This window comes from Peromyscus leucopus, chromosome 22 (genome assembly GCF_004664715.2).
Source record: "Peromyscus leucopus breed LL Stock chromosome 22, UCI_PerLeu_2.1, whole genome shotgun sequence".
Classification (NCBI taxonomy): domain Eukaryota; kingdom Metazoa; phylum Chordata; class Mammalia; order Rodentia; family Cricetidae; genus Peromyscus; species Peromyscus leucopus.
Window position 1 is genome coordinate 22,069,931 of NC_051081.1, and position 19,185 is coordinate 22,089,115.

At 46.3% G+C, this 19,185-nt stretch overlaps 1 protein-coding gene across 1 annotated transcript; it reads left to right on the forward strand.

The window, feature by feature from the left end:
* Positions 1-6,454: 6,454 nt before the first annotated feature.
* LOC114708910 (cytochrome c oxidase subunit 7A-related protein, mitochondrial) lies at positions 6,455-16,643 on the forward strand. Its single transcript, XM_028892476.2, has 3 exons — positions 6,455-6,598; positions 14,711-14,842; positions 15,840-16,643. Exons 1-3 carry the CDS (start codon positions 6,527-6,529, stop codon positions 15,978-15,980), a joined length of 345 nt encoding a protein of 114 aa, XP_028748309.1. The 5' UTR covers positions 6,455-6,526; the 3' UTR covers positions 15,981-16,643.
* The last annotated feature ends 2,542 nt before the right edge of the window (positions 16,644-19,185 follow it).

Sequence of the window (19,185 nt, forward strand, 5' to 3'; positions counted from 1 at the left end):
TATATAGTGTGTGTGTATGTGTGTGTGTGTAATGTGTGTGTGTGTGTGTGTAGTGTGTATGTGAACTTGAACTTGCCCGTGTGCACATGTGCAAATGGGGGCAGGCCAGAAGCTAACACTAGGATGTCATTGCTTGGTCATCATGCCCTTCATCTTTTAAGACGTAGTCTCTCACTGAATCTCACATCCAGTAGGCTAAGCTAGCTGGCCAGTGAGCCTCAGAGATCTGCTTGTCTCTGCCTCCCAGCTACAACTAGGCTTTTTTTGTGTAGGTTCTGAGGGTCAAACTCAGGCACCTAGACTTGTATGGTAAACTGTAGTGGCAGCTGTTTGAGCCATGCCCAGCACCGCCCCTATGAGGAAGCAGGTAGCTGTTACACCTGCCTGTGACCTTGAGGTCCCTGCCCCTGGGGCGTGGCTCCTGGGGGACCCTTAAGACCTGGGATTCACATGTGTGCTCTGTCTTCAATATCTCGTGGTTTTTGATGCTGGAACAGACCAGGGCAGAGCTCGCCGGAGAACAGCACTGGACTGTGCCTCACCCTTCCAAGATCCTGAGACAAATTCCTTTATTCTGTCTTGTGAGTTAACCCCCAAATAAATTCCTTTGCTCATTAAATAGACTCCGTGGATTGCTAGCGACACAATCACAATAGTGAGCACTTTTACCAGCTGAGCTGGGTCCCCCAGGATTTTGGTCTTTATATATTTTCTTTAAGCTTTCCAGCCCATACTGTCATGTTTAATTCTATTAGCCTGTTGTATTGGAATTTTTATTCTGTGGTCAAGAGAGGCTAATGAACTAGTTACAAGGGCACAAAGCCGGTGAATTCAGAGTCTACTACAATCCGAATATACAGACTGGCAGTGGTTTAGAGCACTCCATGTTTTCTCATACAAGATAGATTCAGGCGAGTTCTCCCAAGAATGGCCTCAGAAGAAAATGGCCTGTCAATCATCCAAATGAGATCCAGGAGAATGCTGAATATTTAGGATTTGATGATGCCGTGGGTGGAACCGAGGGCCTCCCGTACGCCAAGCATGCACTTTACCACTGAATTTCAGCTCAAGCTCAGGTAGTTTTCTTTTGGGTTTTTGTTTTGTGGTTGGCTTTGCCACAGGGTGTCTGTGGTCCAGGCTGGTCGCAAACTCGATATAGTAACTAAGGCTGGTCTTGAACCTCTGATCCTCTTGTGTCTACCTCCTAAGTGCCGGGATTACAGGTATATGCCTCTTTGCCTAGTTTCATGTGGCTGATTCTTCCTTTCCTTTCCTCTCAATGGTCAATATCCATGGCTGTGGGCACACTCGGGGAAGTGACTGCTGAGGTCATTCGTTCTCCTGTGATGTGTGGACTTAGTGTTAGTTCATTTCTTCATTCTTGTTTGTTGGTCCACTCACTCACTCACTCATTTATTCCAACAATCGATAAAAATAGAAAAAGCAGCACTATATTGTGTTAGCTCTAGAGGGCAGAATGGCCTTTGAGTCACTTTCCATGTGGTTTTAACACTTGGAAACTGTCTCTCAATGGCTCCTCACATCCACTCAGGGTGAGTAAAGAATACCTTGAATTCACTATTAGTTTTGGGTGTAGATCCAACAGAAATATTTTCTAAATTCTGATTTTTATGCCTTTTGAGTTTTTTGTTTGTTTGTTTGTTTGTTTTTTGTTTTTTTTTTTTTTTTTTTTTTTAAGACAGAATCTTACTGTGTGGCCCTGGCCAGTCTAGAATTCGTTATGTAAATCAAGCTAGCCTGAAACTCACAGTGATGCCACTGCCTGTTTCCAGATGCTACCATTAAAAGTGTATGGTGGTGGGGGGGCGGTGGGGGGTGGCGGGGTGGCGGCGGCGGTGGCACACGCCTTTAATCCCAGCACTGGGAGGCAGAGCCAGGTGGATCTCTGTGAGGCCAGCCTGGGCTACAGAGTGAGATCCAGGACAGTACAAAGCTACACAGAGAAACCCTGTCTCGAAAAACAAACAAAACCAAAACAAAACAAAAAGTGTATACCACCACAGCAGGTTACCTCTTAGGGAATTCGTGTTATTGTGTGTGTATATGTGCACTTATATGAAGGTAATGTATGCACATTGTAAAAGACTTCAATCCTGAGACATGTGTGATACAGAGAGCAAGGATGCCCAGGGATTAGGAGCACTCCTCTGTCACCTCCAAACTAGGTAAGGCCACTATTTCCCTCCCTCTCTATGGACAGAACATTACACATGCTGTATTTTAATAGATGATCTAATGTAAAGTAGCATGAATCTTGTTCTGGAGCTCAACTTTTTCTCCTGTGCATAATTAAGTGTATTTAAAATGATTTAAAATAAATTATGAGTCATACCTCAGCCTTTCTTTACCAGTGAAATGAAATGTGATGTGTCAAACTTGAGTTAAATCCATAATCTCCCTGGATGCGCTTTTGACTTGCTTGTAAGGAAGGCAGGCCAACCCGAGGCAGCTTCGTGTGCCGTATTGACATTCAACACTGAGAAGGTCAGGCAGGGGTTGATGTCGATATGTTCATCCCAAACTGCAAATAAAGCTGTCCTAGGAAGTGTGGCCCCAACTGTCATTTCCCTGTCCTTTGGGCTAGAAATGTGCCATTCAGACCCTCGACTCCCTGCCACGAAAATGCCAGACTTTCACGAAGGGCTGTTTCTAAATACCAACATAATCGTAGATTTTAGGTTTTGAAAACAAAAATCCCCACACCAGTTAAGGGGTTTATTTAACACACACACACACACACACACACACACACACACACACACACAGGAATAAGAGGTGACAGCTGAGCTTTCTTCCACATGAAAATTACCAGGTAATTGCGCAGCGTGTCACCGTTAAGTATCATAAAGTGAGTTTAGCTCTCGGCTTGGTTTTCCAAAGCTTTGCCAGAGGTGTTTTTCTTGAGGAAGATCGACAGCAGTTTGAAATATCAGATATTGGAAAAATATCTACCTCTACCTCCCCTTCCTGCTTGCTTACTTATTCCAGGGATGGTAGACAAGAGCCACAGTTAGAAAAGTATCTCGTCACTGTGACACCACACCTGGACTACCCCCTTCCCCATCAGGGACACACACTCAGAATGGCCACAACCCACCTGCACACGTGTCCTTTCCCAGGACAGGAAGGGATTCAATCCACATATTTGGCAACAAAATAAGCAATAAAGCAAGGAACGGTGGGGAGTCTGGGACTCTGCCCTGGACGTCACTTCTTCATGGTAAATATCCCTCAGACAAATGCTTACCAAAAAAAACCCTTGTATTTCTATTCTAACAGGTGGCACAAAAGCAGGTAATATATGAGTCCTTTGGAAACAAAAGTGGAAGGAATCCAAAAGACAGGTCACAATCACCTCACCTGTTATGAGACTCACGTGTTTCAGCTCTGCCTTACCTACCAGGTGTCAATCAAAAAAAAAGCTAATTCTAGGAAAATTAGATAATTAACAATTAAGAATTATTTCACAAGGCAGTTCCTATTTATGTTGAGCATGACTCAATTTAAAATTTAGCTTGGCTACCCACCCAGGGCCTAAATGCTTTCCCAGAGCAGCCTGCCAGGGGCCATTAGCACACAGCCCTCACACATGGAGAAACAGAGCATCTTGCTAATTTGCCAGCAGCCATCCTTCCAATCTGCGTTTGCACTCACTCGATTCACTGAGCAGTTAGCAAGCTTCTTTACCCTCTGATCCTGGTCACTGGCCCTCAGAATAAGATGGGGGGGGAGGCATCCTGAAGGCATCATGATAAAAAATGAAGATGTCTGATGGTTGGGTGGGATGCACAAACGTGGATGAGGAAAGTGTGCTTTGGTACTGCAGGGTGCGCTGCCTTTTATTTGGGAAATGAGGGGAAAAAAATCTTCCTATGATCAGCCACTCCATGTGACATCCCAACCCACACTCTGCTACTGACATTTTATCTCCCACTGAACAGCCCGGCTGTTGTAACATTTTCAGGATTCTTAAATTATGTCTTGCAAGATCTAAAATCAGAAGGCAGGGACTTCAAAAAAATAACCAGTGTTGACAGGCACCTTTATATTTCAAGACGCTGCTACACCTTAGTGCTGTTAGAAGTTAAGGGACATCCTTTCCCACTTCTTCCAAAATATGTCCAGAAATAGGAGGGGCGGGGAGGGCTGTCCCAAACCATTCAATTTTCTTTTTCCATATAAATCTGGGAAAAACCTTTCCTTCCATGCAATATTGCTAACAAGCTTATTATTTTTCCTTAGGATAAAGAATTCCGGCATCCGTTTAATTTAAAATTAGAGCCATGGTTCTCAACCTGTGGGTTGCAGCCCCCTCGAGTCACATATTGGATATCCTGCATATCTGATATTTACGTTATGATTCATAACAGAGGCAAAATTACAGTTATGAAGTAGCAATGAAATAATTTTATGGTCAACAAAACATGAGGAACTGTATTAAAGGGTCTCAGCATTAGAAAGGTTGAGAGCCAGTGAATTAGAGTAACCAAGAAGTAACCATGTTAATTAAGTAACCATGATAATTAAGCTTCTTATCTCCAGCCAAGTACAGTGGAAAGGCGGAAGGACCAACAGGCTAGGTCATGCGCTGAGCATAAGCTTTATGATTTCCTGAATGGTTGAGTCTCAGACCGTGAGTGAGGAAGACAGAGTAATGGTGGCTACTCCTCATTGAGGAGGCAAATGAGGTTCCAAAAAAAGAGTCATGACTAGTCTCAAATCGTACTCAGCTGTGGAGAAACTGGAACTCAAACTGAAATTGCAATTTTTTTCTTTTTTTCTGTTCTTTTTTAGAGACAGGGTTTCTCTGTGTAGCTTTGTGCCTTTCCTGGAACTCACTCTGTAGACCAGGCTAGCCTCGAACTCACAGAGATCTGCCTGGCTCTGCCTCCCCAGTGCTGAGATTAAAGGTATGTGCCACCACCACCACCAGTTGCAATTTTTTTTTAAAAAAACATTATACCATGGCTTTGTAAAGGCAGTAACTTTGGATTGGCTTGTCATTAGAAGCTGCTGGAATCTTTGCTATCCATGGTATTAGAAGGGCAGAATACAAAAACAGGATTATATACAGTGTATAGCCTAGCTTTAGAGTGCTCAACCTTGATCTTTTTCTTCATAGAATGGATTTATATCTAGTTATCTTTAATACAGTGCCTTAAAGTACAGAATCTGGAGCCTGATGACTAACTCTGCCACTATTTGCTGACCTCAGAAAGTTGCTTCCCTTTTACAGGCCTTTCCCCCGTGTGCAGTAAAAATAGAGATGGTCACAAATATCTGTTTCATATGTTCATTGTGGTGATCCAACACATTTATGAAAAATTCTATATCAAGCTTGGCATTATCTATCCATTAGCCAACTTACATTTAAAATGTAGTATACATAAACTTACTCTGTGCGTGTGAAAACTTCTGGTTAGATGATAAAACTAAAAGCTTGCTCCATCCCTGGAGAGTAAGAAACCAGCACACTGCTTTTATAAAGTTTTTGACACACAGCGGAAGCTCCAATTGCACTGAGTACTGCTATAACCAGAAGACTGTAACTGCACATCTTTCGAGCAGACGCTCAGATTTCACAAGTCTTTCCAGTTACCTCCCCTGCAGGTGTTTATCTCCAAGAACAGAGGCCAGGAAAGAGATGAGCAACCAATCCCCATCAATGCGGATGACAGTAAATTCTCACTCTCAGAAGGTGCGAAATGCACACATGGGTGCCTTAAGTTTAGGCTAAGTGTATATCCTCTGCACAGAGCCTGTAAGTCCCTCCCCTCCCCTCTCCTCTTCCTCCTCCCTCTCTCTTTCTTTCTCTCCCTCCCCCCTCTCTTCTCCCCTCTCTCTCTTCTCTCCCTTTCCCTCTCGCCTCTTTCCTGCCACTTTCTTGGCATTTGAGACAGGATTTCGCTTACAGGTGTGACACTCACGGCCGGCTCCAAAAGGCGGTCCTTATATTAATTGAGGTGAAATTCCTAACAGCCCTCTGTACTAAAGACCCTTCAACAGATACTCAATAGCCCTCAATTGGAGCGGGACCTGGACCCAGGATCCAGACCCCGCCCCAATGCAGACCCCGCCCCAGCGTCAGACCCCGCCCCAATGCAGGCCCCGCCCCAATACCAGGCCCCGCCCCAGAGCCCGCCCTGTCCCACTGTGGCGCTCTCAGCGGCCGGCTTGGTGCACAGGAGACTTGCGCATGTATCAAGGTGTCTTGGTACTGCCCGCCTCTAAATGCGCGGCAGAGAGACGCCTGCGTTTTCGAAAAGCCTCAACACGGCCTCTTTCCGTGTTCTTTTAGAGTATGTTTCCGTTTCACCGTCTTGAGAACGCGTTTTGTTCCTTTGTCATGGTTTAAGGGAGCATGTTTTTAGTCAGGCGCTCTCTGGACAGTCCACATCCTGGATCGGGGTCCCTGCGCCGAGCTTTGGGCGGACCAAAGGGGAAGCGGGGTCCTTCTCTAGGGCGGTCGCACAGCAGCGGCTGTGTGAAGCCGGGCGCAGGCACCATGTACTACAAGTTTAGCGGCTTCACGCAGAAGTTGGCTGGAGCTTGGGCTTCGGAAGCCTATAGTCCGCAGGTACGAGTTGTGCCGCGCCGCCTCTGGCGGGACAACGGCGGCCCGAGGCAGGCAGTCGCGGGGTCCGAGCCGGGAGAGGCTTCAGCCGCCCGATCGGTTCGGTTCCCAGTGTCTCCGGGTGCCTCGCCACACTGCCTTGTAGCAGTCGCCGAGGTTTCTGTGTGTGGTGCCCCCTAGGCTAGGTGTGCATGGCACAGAAGTTCGGTCTGGATACCCTGAGGGGGTCAAGGTGACCCCTAGGGTGGCTGCCTGCTTCAGATGGATTTCCCGCGGAAGTCGGTGCATAGTGTGCACAGAACGTGACTGGCTGGAGTTCGGGTTTCAGCTCGCTCTTGTTGAGGTGGCCTTTGTGACTGACTTCCTGTCGTTACCCCTCTCACAGCCCAGAAGGCAGCTTCACCCGACTACCAAATGGAAGGGTGGGGAGGGCGGGATTGAGACGCTTGCTTACAAGGCGGATTACAAGGGAAAGCCTGGGCAGTCTCACGCAGCGAGGTTTACACTTCCGTTAATTATAACGTAGCAGACGGTGACCATTGGGCGAACTGACATTCAGGTTCTGCTTAGAGCCTACCGGTGGTGGTGTTGCCGTGTCCAGCCTCACTCAGTGTTGTGAAAAGGTGGTCCTTTAGAGCTCTGTTCACACTGGGTTGGTACTGAATCTAGCAGCCTTAATTTTGTGACCTTGACTGTTGCTTTTTGCCGTGAGCCCGTTCTGATTAAGGGCAGCATTAATTTGGGTTAAATGCCGTATGTATCAAGAGAGCAGCTTTTTTTGGCAGATGGTGCGGGATACATGCTATATATTCTGCTGAATCTGAATCATTGCTCAGAGTAGTGTGAGTGAGAAAGCTTGGTGGAACACGAAGCCTGGAAAACCTTGACTAGAATAGTAAGTGACCCGTATGGGCTGTAAAAGACACTCCGTGTGTTATTACTGCCTCTTTTCTCCCACTGTGGGACACTACATCTTGTTTGAGGGGAGAGTATTTAAGTATGATTTCAATCCAAGATTAGATAAGCTTTCAGGAGAAAGGAGGTCAAGAAAGGCTGAATTTGTTTTTAGGGAGGACGAGGAGGAGAAGTCCTAAGAGGTTTTAGATATTCGCCTTTTGATGATATGTTGTATCTGGCAGCAGCTGAGTTTATGAATATGTTTAACAGACCAGGTTTAATAGACCTGGCTGTTTTCAGCCCGTGGTTGGTAGTAGACTCTTTGCTGATGGGGAGCTCATTCAGGAAGTACATAAGGAAGAGAGAGACTGGCGTTCTGTAACAGATATGTGAAGGGAAATGAGGAGAATTTGTTCAAAGAACGGTCCAGGCTAGAAAGGGAGCTAGTGTGGTGTCACTAAAAACCCAGTGGGACGAGTTGTAAGGAAAGAATTGCCAGTATGTTGCTCGATTTTTTTTGTGCAGAAGATGTAGGGAAGTTCTAGTTTCTTTGTATCTCCTGTAGTGTATTTTTGGTGCATAGATCATATGTTACAGTTAGGGAAGTTTTGGCATGCAGATGCCATATAACCCCCTCTTTATTAGTATGCAGATCATTAATTATATCACCCTTAGGAAGGTCTCACATGCTTGCTCCCTATTAAAAATCCCTGTCTAGCCGGGCGGTGGTGGCGCACGCCTTTAATCCGGCACTTGGGAGGCAGAGCCAGGTGGATCTCTGTGAGTTCGAGGCCAGCCTGGTCTCCAAAGCGAGTTCCAGGAAAGGCGCAAAGCTACACAGAGAAACCCTGTCTTGAAAAACCAAAAAAAAAAAAAAAAAAAAAAAAAAAAAAAAATCCCTGTCTGCCTTCCCATTTTGGCGTTTATCAGTATAGTTTTGCCTATTTGAACCCTCTGTGAACCCCACAGCATATGCTCTCCTGTGTAAGGCTTATTTAAATGTGCTTTTAAGGTTCCTTCGTGTGACATGAGTGTTTCATCTTATGTCACAGTTTCTCTTGTGGTTGTAGATACGCTTTTTAAGATATTTTATTTTTCATGTGTGTGGGTGTTTTGTCTACACGTAAGTCTGTGTTCCATGTGATTGCCTGGAGCCTCCAGAAACCAGAAGAGGTTCCAAATCCTTTGGAACCAGAGTTAGAGACAATTGTGAGCAACTACGTGGGTACTGGGAATTGAACTTGGGTCCTCTCCAAGAGCAGCCAGTGCTCTTAACTGCCGCATCATTTCTGCCACATCTAGTCCTGTAGATAGGCCTCTAATGGAGTTGTAGCATAACCTAGTGCTTCAAGGAGAAAGTAAAAAATGGACTAAGTGGCATTGAAATAAAGTGACATCCAGAGCAGGAATTACCTAAAGGAGCTCTTGATATAGACAGGACTTTCGGATTTTTGGCATCCCTTGAATTAGATTTCACCCTAGTATTAGAATTTCTAAGTTACTTAAAGCTTCTATTTTCTAGTTCTGGTGATTGAACCCAAGACTTCATATATGCTAGACAAGTGTTTTTCCACTGAGCTACATCTCCAGCTCACTTAAAGTTTTCTTAGGCTACGTTGAAAGAAGCAGTTTGGGGTGGGCATTGTATGAATTAATAGCTTCGGAGTGACTGTAGGGCTCATGACCACAGATAGCACTAGGGAAACCAGGAACATTAACCTGGCAGGCGTTTCTCTTCAGTGAAAGGGATTTACACCCTTTTCTGCCCAGAAAGCTGGGAATGGGTGTATTTAATAACCTGGTGATCTGTGCTATCTGTAGGGGCAGGCTTCACCTGAATCCCCTAAGCTATTATGCTTATCCCAGGCTTCTGAGCATTATTTCTCAGTCAGTAGAACCCATTCTTATGAAAGAGGTCCCGTGTACTTTGCAAAAGAATCTCCTCTTATGATTATTCCAGACCCTTCCTTCCTGAGAACTCTGTCAGTCAGTAGAACCCATTCTTATGGTAGAGGTCAAGGGTACTTTGCAAAAGACATGTACTTTGCAAAGATGTAGTCATGCCTTAAGCTTTGTTATGATCGTTGTCATGAGGAAACTTTTTTTCCAAAGTTGTTCTGTGCTTAAATATGTCAAAAATTAACTGCTTGGGGTCAGACTCTAGAAGTCTGAACCAACACCGGCTAAGCTGTGTTGAACAGACTTTCCTTCCTGCCTCACTTGCATCGCTGTAGCATTTGCAGGACTCCCCCTCCCAAGCTCCCTCCCCCAACTTGGTGCTCTGATTCCGATAATTAGTAGTATTTTTGTCTTCCTTTCTTGGACACAGTGCACTGTAAAATGAAAATGTTTGGGCCATTCAGTGTTATGTAAAGTGAATAAGTAGCATGCATTCAATAACCAAATATGGAAATGCTACTTCTATAACAATAATAGAGACTTGTAAGTCAACTTGATGGCAACTAATTGTTGGGGAAGTATTTTATAGTGGCTGATTAAAAAGCATCCATCTTTCTTTTTTGTGATATATTCCACAAATAAATTAAGGCACGTGAAAAGGTACTTTACATTACTAGTCATTAGGGAACCGCAAATCAGAACTGCAGTGAGGTACCAGTTCATGTCTCCCAGAATGCCTGTAGGCAGAAAGACAGACAACAGCCTGTAGAAATGCAGATACAGGGAAGCCAGAAGCATTGCTGGAGAGGATTTAAAATGCTGCGGCCACTTTGGAATGCAGTTTGGCAGTGTTTTAGTTATCATGTTTATTGCTGTGATAAAAACCATGACCAAGGCCGGGCAGTGGTGGCGCATGCCCTTAATCCCAGCATTTGGGAGGCAGAGCCAGGTGGATCTCTGAGTTCGAGGCCAGCCTGGTCTACAGAGTGAGATCCAGGACAGGCTCCAAAACTACACAGAGAGACCCTGTCTTGAAAAACAAAAACAAACAAACAAACAACAATGACCAAAAGCAACTTGGGGAGGAAAGGGTTTATTTTGTCTGAAAAGTCTCCGGTTACACTCCATTACTGAGTGAGGTCAGAGCAGGAACTAAAGCAGAGCCATAGATCAGTGATTCTCAACCTTCCTGACGCTGTGACCCTTTAATACAGTGTCTCATGCTGTGCTGACCCCCAACCGTAAAGTTATTTTTGTTGCTACCTTAACTGTAATTTTGCTACTGTTATGAATCGTAATGTAAATATCTGTGTTTTCAGATGGTCTTAGGTGACCCCTGTAAGGGGTTGTGGCCTGCAGGTTGAGAACACTGCTTTCTAGGTTACTCGTTCCTCAGGGCTTGCTCAGTCTGCTTCCTTACAGCATTGAGGAACACCAGCCCAGAAGTGGCACCCACAAGTCAATCTGCTGGGGGCATTTTCTTGAGAGTCCACTTCCCTGATGATTGTCGCTTGTGTGCAGTTGGCATAAAATTAGCTAGCATAGGTAGTTTCTTAAAAGGGGAAATATCATTTTACTCTATGACCCAGCAATTCTAGTTAAGGTACTAGTGTGATAGTCTAGGTGTAGGGAAATAAGGGAAGAGAGGGCCGGAGGAGGGTTATTGAGTAAGTAAGTTTGCCTGTGGAGGTGAGTCGTGAAGGGCCTGTGGTATAAGAAATTAGTAGGAGATAAGATGCAGAAAGTTGGCGTAGAGTATGTCCTCTTATTGATGAGTGGCATCCTGTGATGAGGAAGGAGTATTCGAGGTGACATGGGAATGGGAGGGTGGTGCTGTTCTCCATAGAGACCGGGAGCTCCTGAGCGGGTTGATAGTGAAGTTGAGACATTTGGAGCGTGAGGTGGCAAAGGGACCTGGTCAAGATGTCCAGCTTCAGTTAGAAATTATCTGAGCCACTGAAGATTTAGTCTAGTCTCCAGTCAGAGGAGCAGATGGACAGGTTTCTAACAATTGAAAACTGTCTTTTGTTTATTTCATGTGTGGGAGTGTTTTACCTGCATGGATGTATGTACCTCACATGCATGTCTAGTGTCCACAGAAGTCAGAAGAAGGCCCTGGATCCCCTAGAACTGGAGTGAAGGATGGTTGTGAGCCTCCATACTGGTCCTCAGCAAGAACAAGTGCCCTTAACAACTGAGCCTTCTCCCCAGGCCCCCATTAAAAGCATAGATTTTTTTTTTTTTTTTTTGTGTAGCTTTGGAGCCTATCCTGGAACTCGCTCTGTAGACCAGGATGGCCTCGAACTCACAGAGATCCGTCTCTGCCTCCTCAGTGCTGGGACTAAAGGCGTGCGCCATCACTGCCAGACTAAACATTTTTTTTTTTTTTTGACAGGGTTTCTCTGTAGTTTGCTTTCTGGACTCATGGTAGCCCGGCCTCGAACTCACAAGATCTGCCTGCCTCGCCTCCAAGTGCTGGATAAAGCGTGCGCCACACCGCCAGGCTAAACACATTTTTTGAAAAGAGATAAATTTCTGTTTCCACCTTCCTTAGACCTAAAAGGTAGAAGAAAATGCTTAGCCTGTCAGCTTTTCTTCTAGGAGGAAAATCAGGTTTCCTTTGTCTTTAAACCGTTCAGCTGGAAGTTGGAGAGGTGGCTGTTCCATTAAATAGCACACCCTGCTCTTCCAGGGCCTAGTGGGGTTGTCAGTACCCAAGTCCATTGGCTTACAACTGCCTGTTGCTCCAGCTTCAAGGGATGCGATGCTGTCTTCTGGGCCTGCATCCACAGATACACAGATGTACCACCCCTTCCCCCTATTCACAATTCACACATACTGTATGCGTAATTTAAAAATAAAGCCTGGGTTTTTTTTGTTTTTGTTTTTGAGCTGGACAGGCAGTTCGGCAGCACCGCCAAACCCAGTACTGCTCACACTGTACTTAATAAACCTGCTTTCTTTCTGTGAGAGCTGGAGTAGATCGTTGGTCAGATACTGAGAAGACTCTGAAGGGAAAGCCCAAAGGATTGGCAACACATGCCTGAGAGACAGTAATTCCAAGATCTGGACAGCTGAGCGCACTCGCTGATCTTTCAGGGCCAGGTTCGTCCTCAGCGCCTGAAACTCCAGTTGCAGGAAACCAGAACAGTTGCCCTGTTCTGGTTTCCTCTGCTGGCAGTGACGTGGTGCACAGGTGTACATGCATACAAAGCCACCTCCTGGTCTAGCCGGTTTCCCAGAAGCCCAGGACTGCCAGCTGCCCCTGCCTGGAATCACCGGGGCTGCTGACTGCTTTAGCGATGTTGGGTGGTTATTGCGATGACAGGGAGGTGTAGCACTGTCCTACCCGTTCTTTTACCCGAGGGCCAGCCCATGCATTAATAGATGGTGTGGTGACAACGGCCGAGCCTCATTGGGGAGAATGCACAGTTCATAAGAATGGAGGGGATAAGACACTGAGATAGGAGGCAGCTTTAACAATCTGTGTTCTGAATTTTTATAATGAATCTATGGAATTATTTCAAACTGTTGAGGTAGCTGATATTCTTGTGCATGTCTGGTGTAGCGTAAGTAATGGCCGTGCCTGCTGAATGAGTGAATGCATTACTCTAGACAGGCTGTTCCTGTACCAGACCAACTGACAACTGTCCTTCTTCAGTCCTTCCTGTACAGACCAACTGACTGTCCTTCTTCAGTCCCTTCGTTTGTTTGGTCAGGGTTAGGATTAATGCCTGTTTGGTGGGGGCAGCATGAACGTTTATGTAAATATATGTTTCTAATTCATCCTCGTCCTCCCCTCTCTGCATTGATGTTGTAAATGTCATCTCTTTAGAGCCTGTCAGTTTTTAAATGTCATCTCTTTAGAGCCTGTCAGTTATAGACACATTTCTTTGAGAAGTAAGAACTCCAGTGATTGGAGAGGCTGGAAGCTCCTATCCAACATAAACTTTGTTTTCCTAGTTAGAATTTAAAGGGACCATTTTACTGGCTCGGAACTCTTCAGCTTCAGTATTCAGTGCTTTTTTGGGAGGACTGTCTATGTTGCTTTGCAGCTTTATGCCTCCTTCAGATTAGAGAGAGAGAGAGAGAGAGAGAGAGAGAGAGTTCCCTTTGGTTTTGGTTTGTTTGGGGTTTTGTTTTGTTTGTTTTAACATTCTGGGACTGTGCATGTTAAGCAGGCGCTTTGATATGGTTCTTTGAAAAAAAATAAACAAAAAGTTGGTGGCACACGCCTTTAATCACAGGGAGGCCGAGACCAAGCTGATCTTATATGGAGAGTTCCAGGACAGCCAAGGCAAAGCCCTGTGAAAAACCCAACACCACCCCAAAAAGGCAGCTTTTTCTCCCAGCGCTCAGGAATTGTGGCGCGTGCTCTAGTTCCACCTCTTGGGAGGCAGAGGCAGGTGGATCTCTATAAGGCAATGTTTGAGGCCAGCTTGGTTTATACAGCAAATTTCAGGCCACCCTGTCCCCCAAAACAAGCAAAAAGATTTATTTTTATTGTTTCTAACTGTATGTCTCTGTGGGGTCTGTACGCCTGTGTTTGGGTGCCTGTAGACACAAGAGCTGTCAGTCCCCTGGTGATTGTGAGCCACCCCGCATTGGGTGCTAGGAACTGAACTTGTGTCCTCTGCAAGAGCAGTGCGTGCTGAGCCTTCTCTCCAGCCCGCACAGTACGTTTTAGAATAACTGCTTAACTCTAAAAAGAAAGCTGTCCTCCTCAACTGGCACCCTCTTACACCCTGCTGTAAACAGCCAGCAGTCTGCTTTTATTGCTACAGCTCTCTATTCTGTACCGCCATTAATGAAGTCGTGTGTGTGTGTGTGTGTGTGTGTGTGTGTGTGTGTGTGTGTGTGTGAGAGAGAGAGAGAGAGAGAGAGAGAGAGAGAGAGAGAGAGAGAGAGAGAGAGAGAGAGAGCTGAGAGAGAGAGAGAGTGCACACCAGAGGTCAGCCTGGTTCTCTGGAGCTGGAGAGTGAGCTCAGACCTTTACTGACTTTGCTCTCTGGGTTAGTACATTAGTCCATATGGATGAGAAGAGGGGACGTCAAGGTCCTTGTAGACACAGTACTTCTTGAAGCTCACATTGGGCCTTTCTTGTCCTTCCCATCTCACGGGTAGAGTTCTTGACAGTTGGCTTGGGAAAGGAGATAGGGTGTTTTCTCTGAGGGTCGAGAACCACCCAAAGGCCTCGTAATGCAAGTGATGAGACCCTGCTCCTTCCCTTACATAGTTAGTCCCAGCCAGCCTGTCTCCGGAAATAGCTCGGCTCGCAGACATGCTCATGGCTTGCTGCTGTCCTTTGCTTGCCTGCAGGGGTTAAAGCCCTTGGTTTCCACTGAAGCACCACCTATCATCTTTGCCACACCGACTAAACTGACCTCCAGTCCCACAGCATACGATTATGCGGGGAAGAACAGAGTTCCAGAGCTGCAGAAATTCTTCCAGGTGAGTGAAGACCCAAGCAGAGAGCTGGGATGCGGAGATGTGTGTGTTGGGGTGGGAGCTTCTGAAACCCGAGTTTTCGTTAGTGTTGCTGTCTACCCAGTCTCCTTTATCTTTAACTAGAACTCTTGGTTTTCGGTTGATCTATTAACTCATAGAGCAACTCAGGTTGCTCGTGTAGTGTGGTCCTACTTATGTATGGTGTGTGTGTGTGTGTGTCATGTGCGTGCAGAGGCCAGAAGAGACTGGAATCCCCTGGAGCTGGAGTTGCGGGTGGTTGTAGGAACTGACCAGAGAGCAGCAAGGGCTCATAGCTGCTGGGCCGTCTTGCCAGCTCAGTGCAGCCATTTTTCTTCCGTGTTTGGCTTGCTTGGTATAGAGGTCACTGCGCTGTTGGTGTAAGTGGAAGCCCTCTTAGGTAGGACATCAACAGAGAGAACCAGAATTGACACTTCAATAAGACTAATCTACTTAGAGATAACAAGAACCGAGTCACCTGACTCTCGTGCCAGGGAGTGGCGGAGCCCACCACAGCTTCCCCCAAAAGTATGTTCAGGTTCAGGTCCACTTTCATGTTGCTCAGAGTAAGTCCTTTAAATCTGATGAGTAAGATGTAAGAGGCTATGGGAGTCTGTACAAAGCATGAATTAAATATCCTCCAGAATTGGATTTCAAGCGAGAGCTTTAGCAGATGATGGAAGGAAGGCCCGCTGGTTACAAATGGACTGGAGCGTCACTAACTGACCTGTTCGGACTGTGCGCCCCGTGACCAGGGCCAGCTGAATGCAGACATGCTCAGAGAATGTGCCTGAGCTGTTCAGCTGCCGGATGTCGTTGCTCTTCAAAACTCCCCAGGGCCCTGCTCTGGGCAGAGGAATACGGTAAAGGCTGTAGAAGCTGTACATCGCCTTTATGGAGGAGTGCGTGGTGGAGTGTATTCTTCAGTCTGTTGTGAAATCTTGTCTCACCAGCCAGCTCATTGTCAACCCTTGCTTTGCAGAAGGCTGACGGTGTGCCCATCCACCTCAAGCGAGGCCTTCCTGACCAAATGCTTTACCGGACCACCATGGCGCTGACTGTGGGAGGGACCATCTACTGCCTGATTGCCCTCTACATGGCTGCGCAGCCCAAAAACAAATGAATAAGTGGAGGACTGGTGAACTTCGTGGCACAAACCCTTTGAATTTTCAGCTCTGTTTTGTTTTGTTTTTCCACTTGGATGGTCTACTAACATTTTTGCACTCAAAGGAAAAGATAAGAACACAAGCCTTTTGGTTGTTTATGAAATGCAGATGGCCTGTCAGATGTCAGAACTCATTTGACAGTTAAAACTATTGTTTGAGGAAATGACACTGAACCATGTTTGTGCTCCTGATTTCCCTGGAGGTTCTGGATGAAAGTTGCTCGCGGCCTCATTAATGGCAGTCTGTGCTCAGGGCTCAGGGCTCTGTCGAAGCAGGAATACAGAAGCCTGTCTGGGTTTAGGTGTGACTGAGGAAGACGAGCTAGAGAGGTCGGGCATGTGAAATGAAGGGTTTGATTAGCCTCCTGGGCTTTCCCACCTTGCAGCGAAATGTTAGCAGAAATTATTGCAATCTGTCTTTGTTTGTCGGGCAGTTGGTTTCAAAGGGTTCTTTGCCTCGCCCAGCTCCTTAGTGAAATGTCGTCTGTTTGTTCCATCATGGGAAAGAGAACGCCTGTCAGGGCTGCTCTTTAGACAGCTGTGCCAGAAATTCTCCTGTAAGAATGCTATGACTTTAAGTTATGATTTACTTGACTGTGGAATAAATACATGAATACAGAGTTTGAGTTTGAGTTTGTTTGTTTGTTTGTTTGTTTGTTTGTTTAAGACTCTTTCATTGGTTGACCTGGAGCTCACTATGTAGCCCAGGCTGGCCTCAAACTCATCAGAGATCCGCCTGCCTCTGCATGGGGAGTGCTGGGGTTAAAGGTGTGCACCATCATGCCCTGCTTGATACCTAGCAATGCCCAGCTTGACACCTAGCGTGCACAAAACCCTAGGTTCAATTCCCAGTTTGGGGTAAGATCCTATTTAAAAAAAAGAAAAAAAAAAAAAAAACCCTCAAAAAAGATCTCTCCCTCAGCAACCTTAACTCCTTATAAATCCTTGCAGGGCCGGTGGGGGTGCAGGACCTCACAAGCCCCTCCTCACTTCCATGATGAAAACCCAGTGTGCCCAACCTTGTGTTCTCACGGGAAAGGGGACCACAGTTGCTGGGAGTTCAAGAGGACACCACCAGAGGACAGCATCTCACAACACTCCCCGCTCCTCTGGATCTTAACATTCCTTCTCTCTACACGCTCTTGGATGATTCTTGAGATTTTGAGGGTACGTTACAGGTGTCCCATCGTAAACACCACCCACTGCAAAAAGAAGCTTCTCTGACCAAAGCTCACAGAGCACCAGTCCAGGGGCATAAACATACTCAGAAGGCGGTTTCACAGGCATTGTGCCCATTTAGCAAAACCAACCACAGTCGCTTCCTCATTAGTGTCTGTGATCTCCCCAGCCCTGGGCTTTTGACTGAATTGAGAGTGACGGGGTGTTTCTTCCTGTGGAGCAGCCCTCAGTTCTGATTCGAAAGCAGTTGGTTACTCCTAAGAGTCACGCCACGGTTGCAGCTGTGGGCACAACTGGCCTGGCATATTGGGAGTACAGCACTCAGGGCCCACGCTTGGGAAGGACGGCTGCTGTTGGTTCTCTCCCAGCAGCCTGCACAGTGTCTTATAAAACTAGCCAGCAGGGTGGAAGCGTCTAGCTCAGTCCCAGCTCGCTTTTGCCGGGTCCTGCAACCAAAGTGTTCATTGTCCTCACCAACAGGATCTTACCGTCTAGTTCTGCTGGGCATAAACAGCAATATCAATAATGTTTTGGCGGCCTCCTTGACCAACAGCTCATTGGGGGGTAGCTTGTCCCTGGCACTGGAATTTTCATTCAATAATTTATGACTTCTAGGAGCATTGTTTTCTACCCACACAGGGTACCTTCGTTCAAACTCTTGTTTTAACATTAACAGTCACAGATGTTGGAGGATTTTCTTTTTTCTATCATTAACCTGTGTGTCATCTGTGCCTTGCTCAATCATGAAGTTCCCAAGAACTTCACAGCTGTGCCTGGTCTTTGCATCAAGTGTGAGCTGCTTGTCCAGCCCCAGGCCTTTAGATCTGCTTCTGTGGCTTTCAGATCCTCCTCTTCTAAGTCTGCAAACGTGGAGAGCTTAGCATCCTGCCATCTACCAAATGAAACCTTTTGCAAAGGGTGGGCAGGACCATTGAAGGTCCACTACCCACCCACCATTTCAAGTACAGGTTGGTCTCAGGAATCAGCTAAGGGTCGCCCAAAGAAAAATGTTCACAGGGTCCTGTTATTTCCTCAAAGGATCAGTGTTGAGTATAGTGTGGGTGGGAGGCACTATGTTAGGCCTCCGCAGTCCAGTTATTCTTCCTAAGCCCTTCTGCTGTCTCATCCTGGGCTGCCATGCATCTCCTTACCGACAGTTTTGGTGAAGCCAGACCTGACTCATGTTGCTCTGACTGACCGAGGGTCACCAGGGAGCATAACTGTGGTCTCATCTGCTGTTCCTGGTTGGAGTCAAGCTTCTGGAGCCTGACCATCTCTGGGCCTGAGCGTGGCTGGCTGCTACCTCTCCATTGGCCACAGCTCTCGCCTTTCTCCAGGGCACTGGGTTGGGTGAACAGTTTCCAGTCCCGGTATAATTTGTGCACAGCTTACTCTCTAGGCATAACTGCTACCCCTGTGACAACCTTAGTATTTTTTTTTTCTATTTTTGAAAACTTGGTTTTTATTACTTTTCAAAAAGCATACCCTTGCTGTGGATATCGCTCTGTATGCTGTGAATGTGTTGCTCTGATTGGTTCATAAATAAAGTGCTGATTGGCCAGTAGCCAGGCAGGAAGTATAGGCGGGACAAAGAGAGAGGAGAATTCTGGGAACAAGAAGGCTGAGTCAGGAGTCACCAGCCAGATACTTCGGAAGCAAGATGTGAAGGCAGAACTGGGAAAGGACCCAAGCCACATGGCTAAACATAAGTAAGAATTATGGGTTAATTTAAGTGTAAGAGCTAGTCAGTAATAAGCTTGAGCTAATGGCCATACAGTTAGTAAATAATATAAGATTCTGTGTGTTTACTTGGGTCCCAGTGACTGCAGGACTGGCAGGTGAGGGAGATTTGTCCTGATCACCGGCAGGCTGGGACACAGGAAATCTAGCTACATACCCTCCCCATTTTTTGTCTTCCTTACCCAATCTCCCCCACCCTCCCAGAGAACTGTGCATGGTGTTAAGGGATGGAGTGACCAGGAGG

Coding starts and splice junctions, on each gene's coding strand:
- LOC114708910 (XM_028892476.2), top strand. CDS start 6,527: ATGTACTACAAGTTTAGCGGCTTCACGCAGAAGTTGGCTGGAGCTTGG. Junction 6,599..14,710: donor CGGAAGCCTATAGTCCGCAG/GTACGAGTTGTG, acceptor GCTTGCCTGCAG/GGGTTAAAGCCCTTGGTTTC. Junction 14,843..15,839: donor AGCTGCAGAAATTCTTCCAG/GTGAGTGAAGAC, acceptor CTTGCTTTGCAG/AAGGCTGACGGTGTGCCCAT.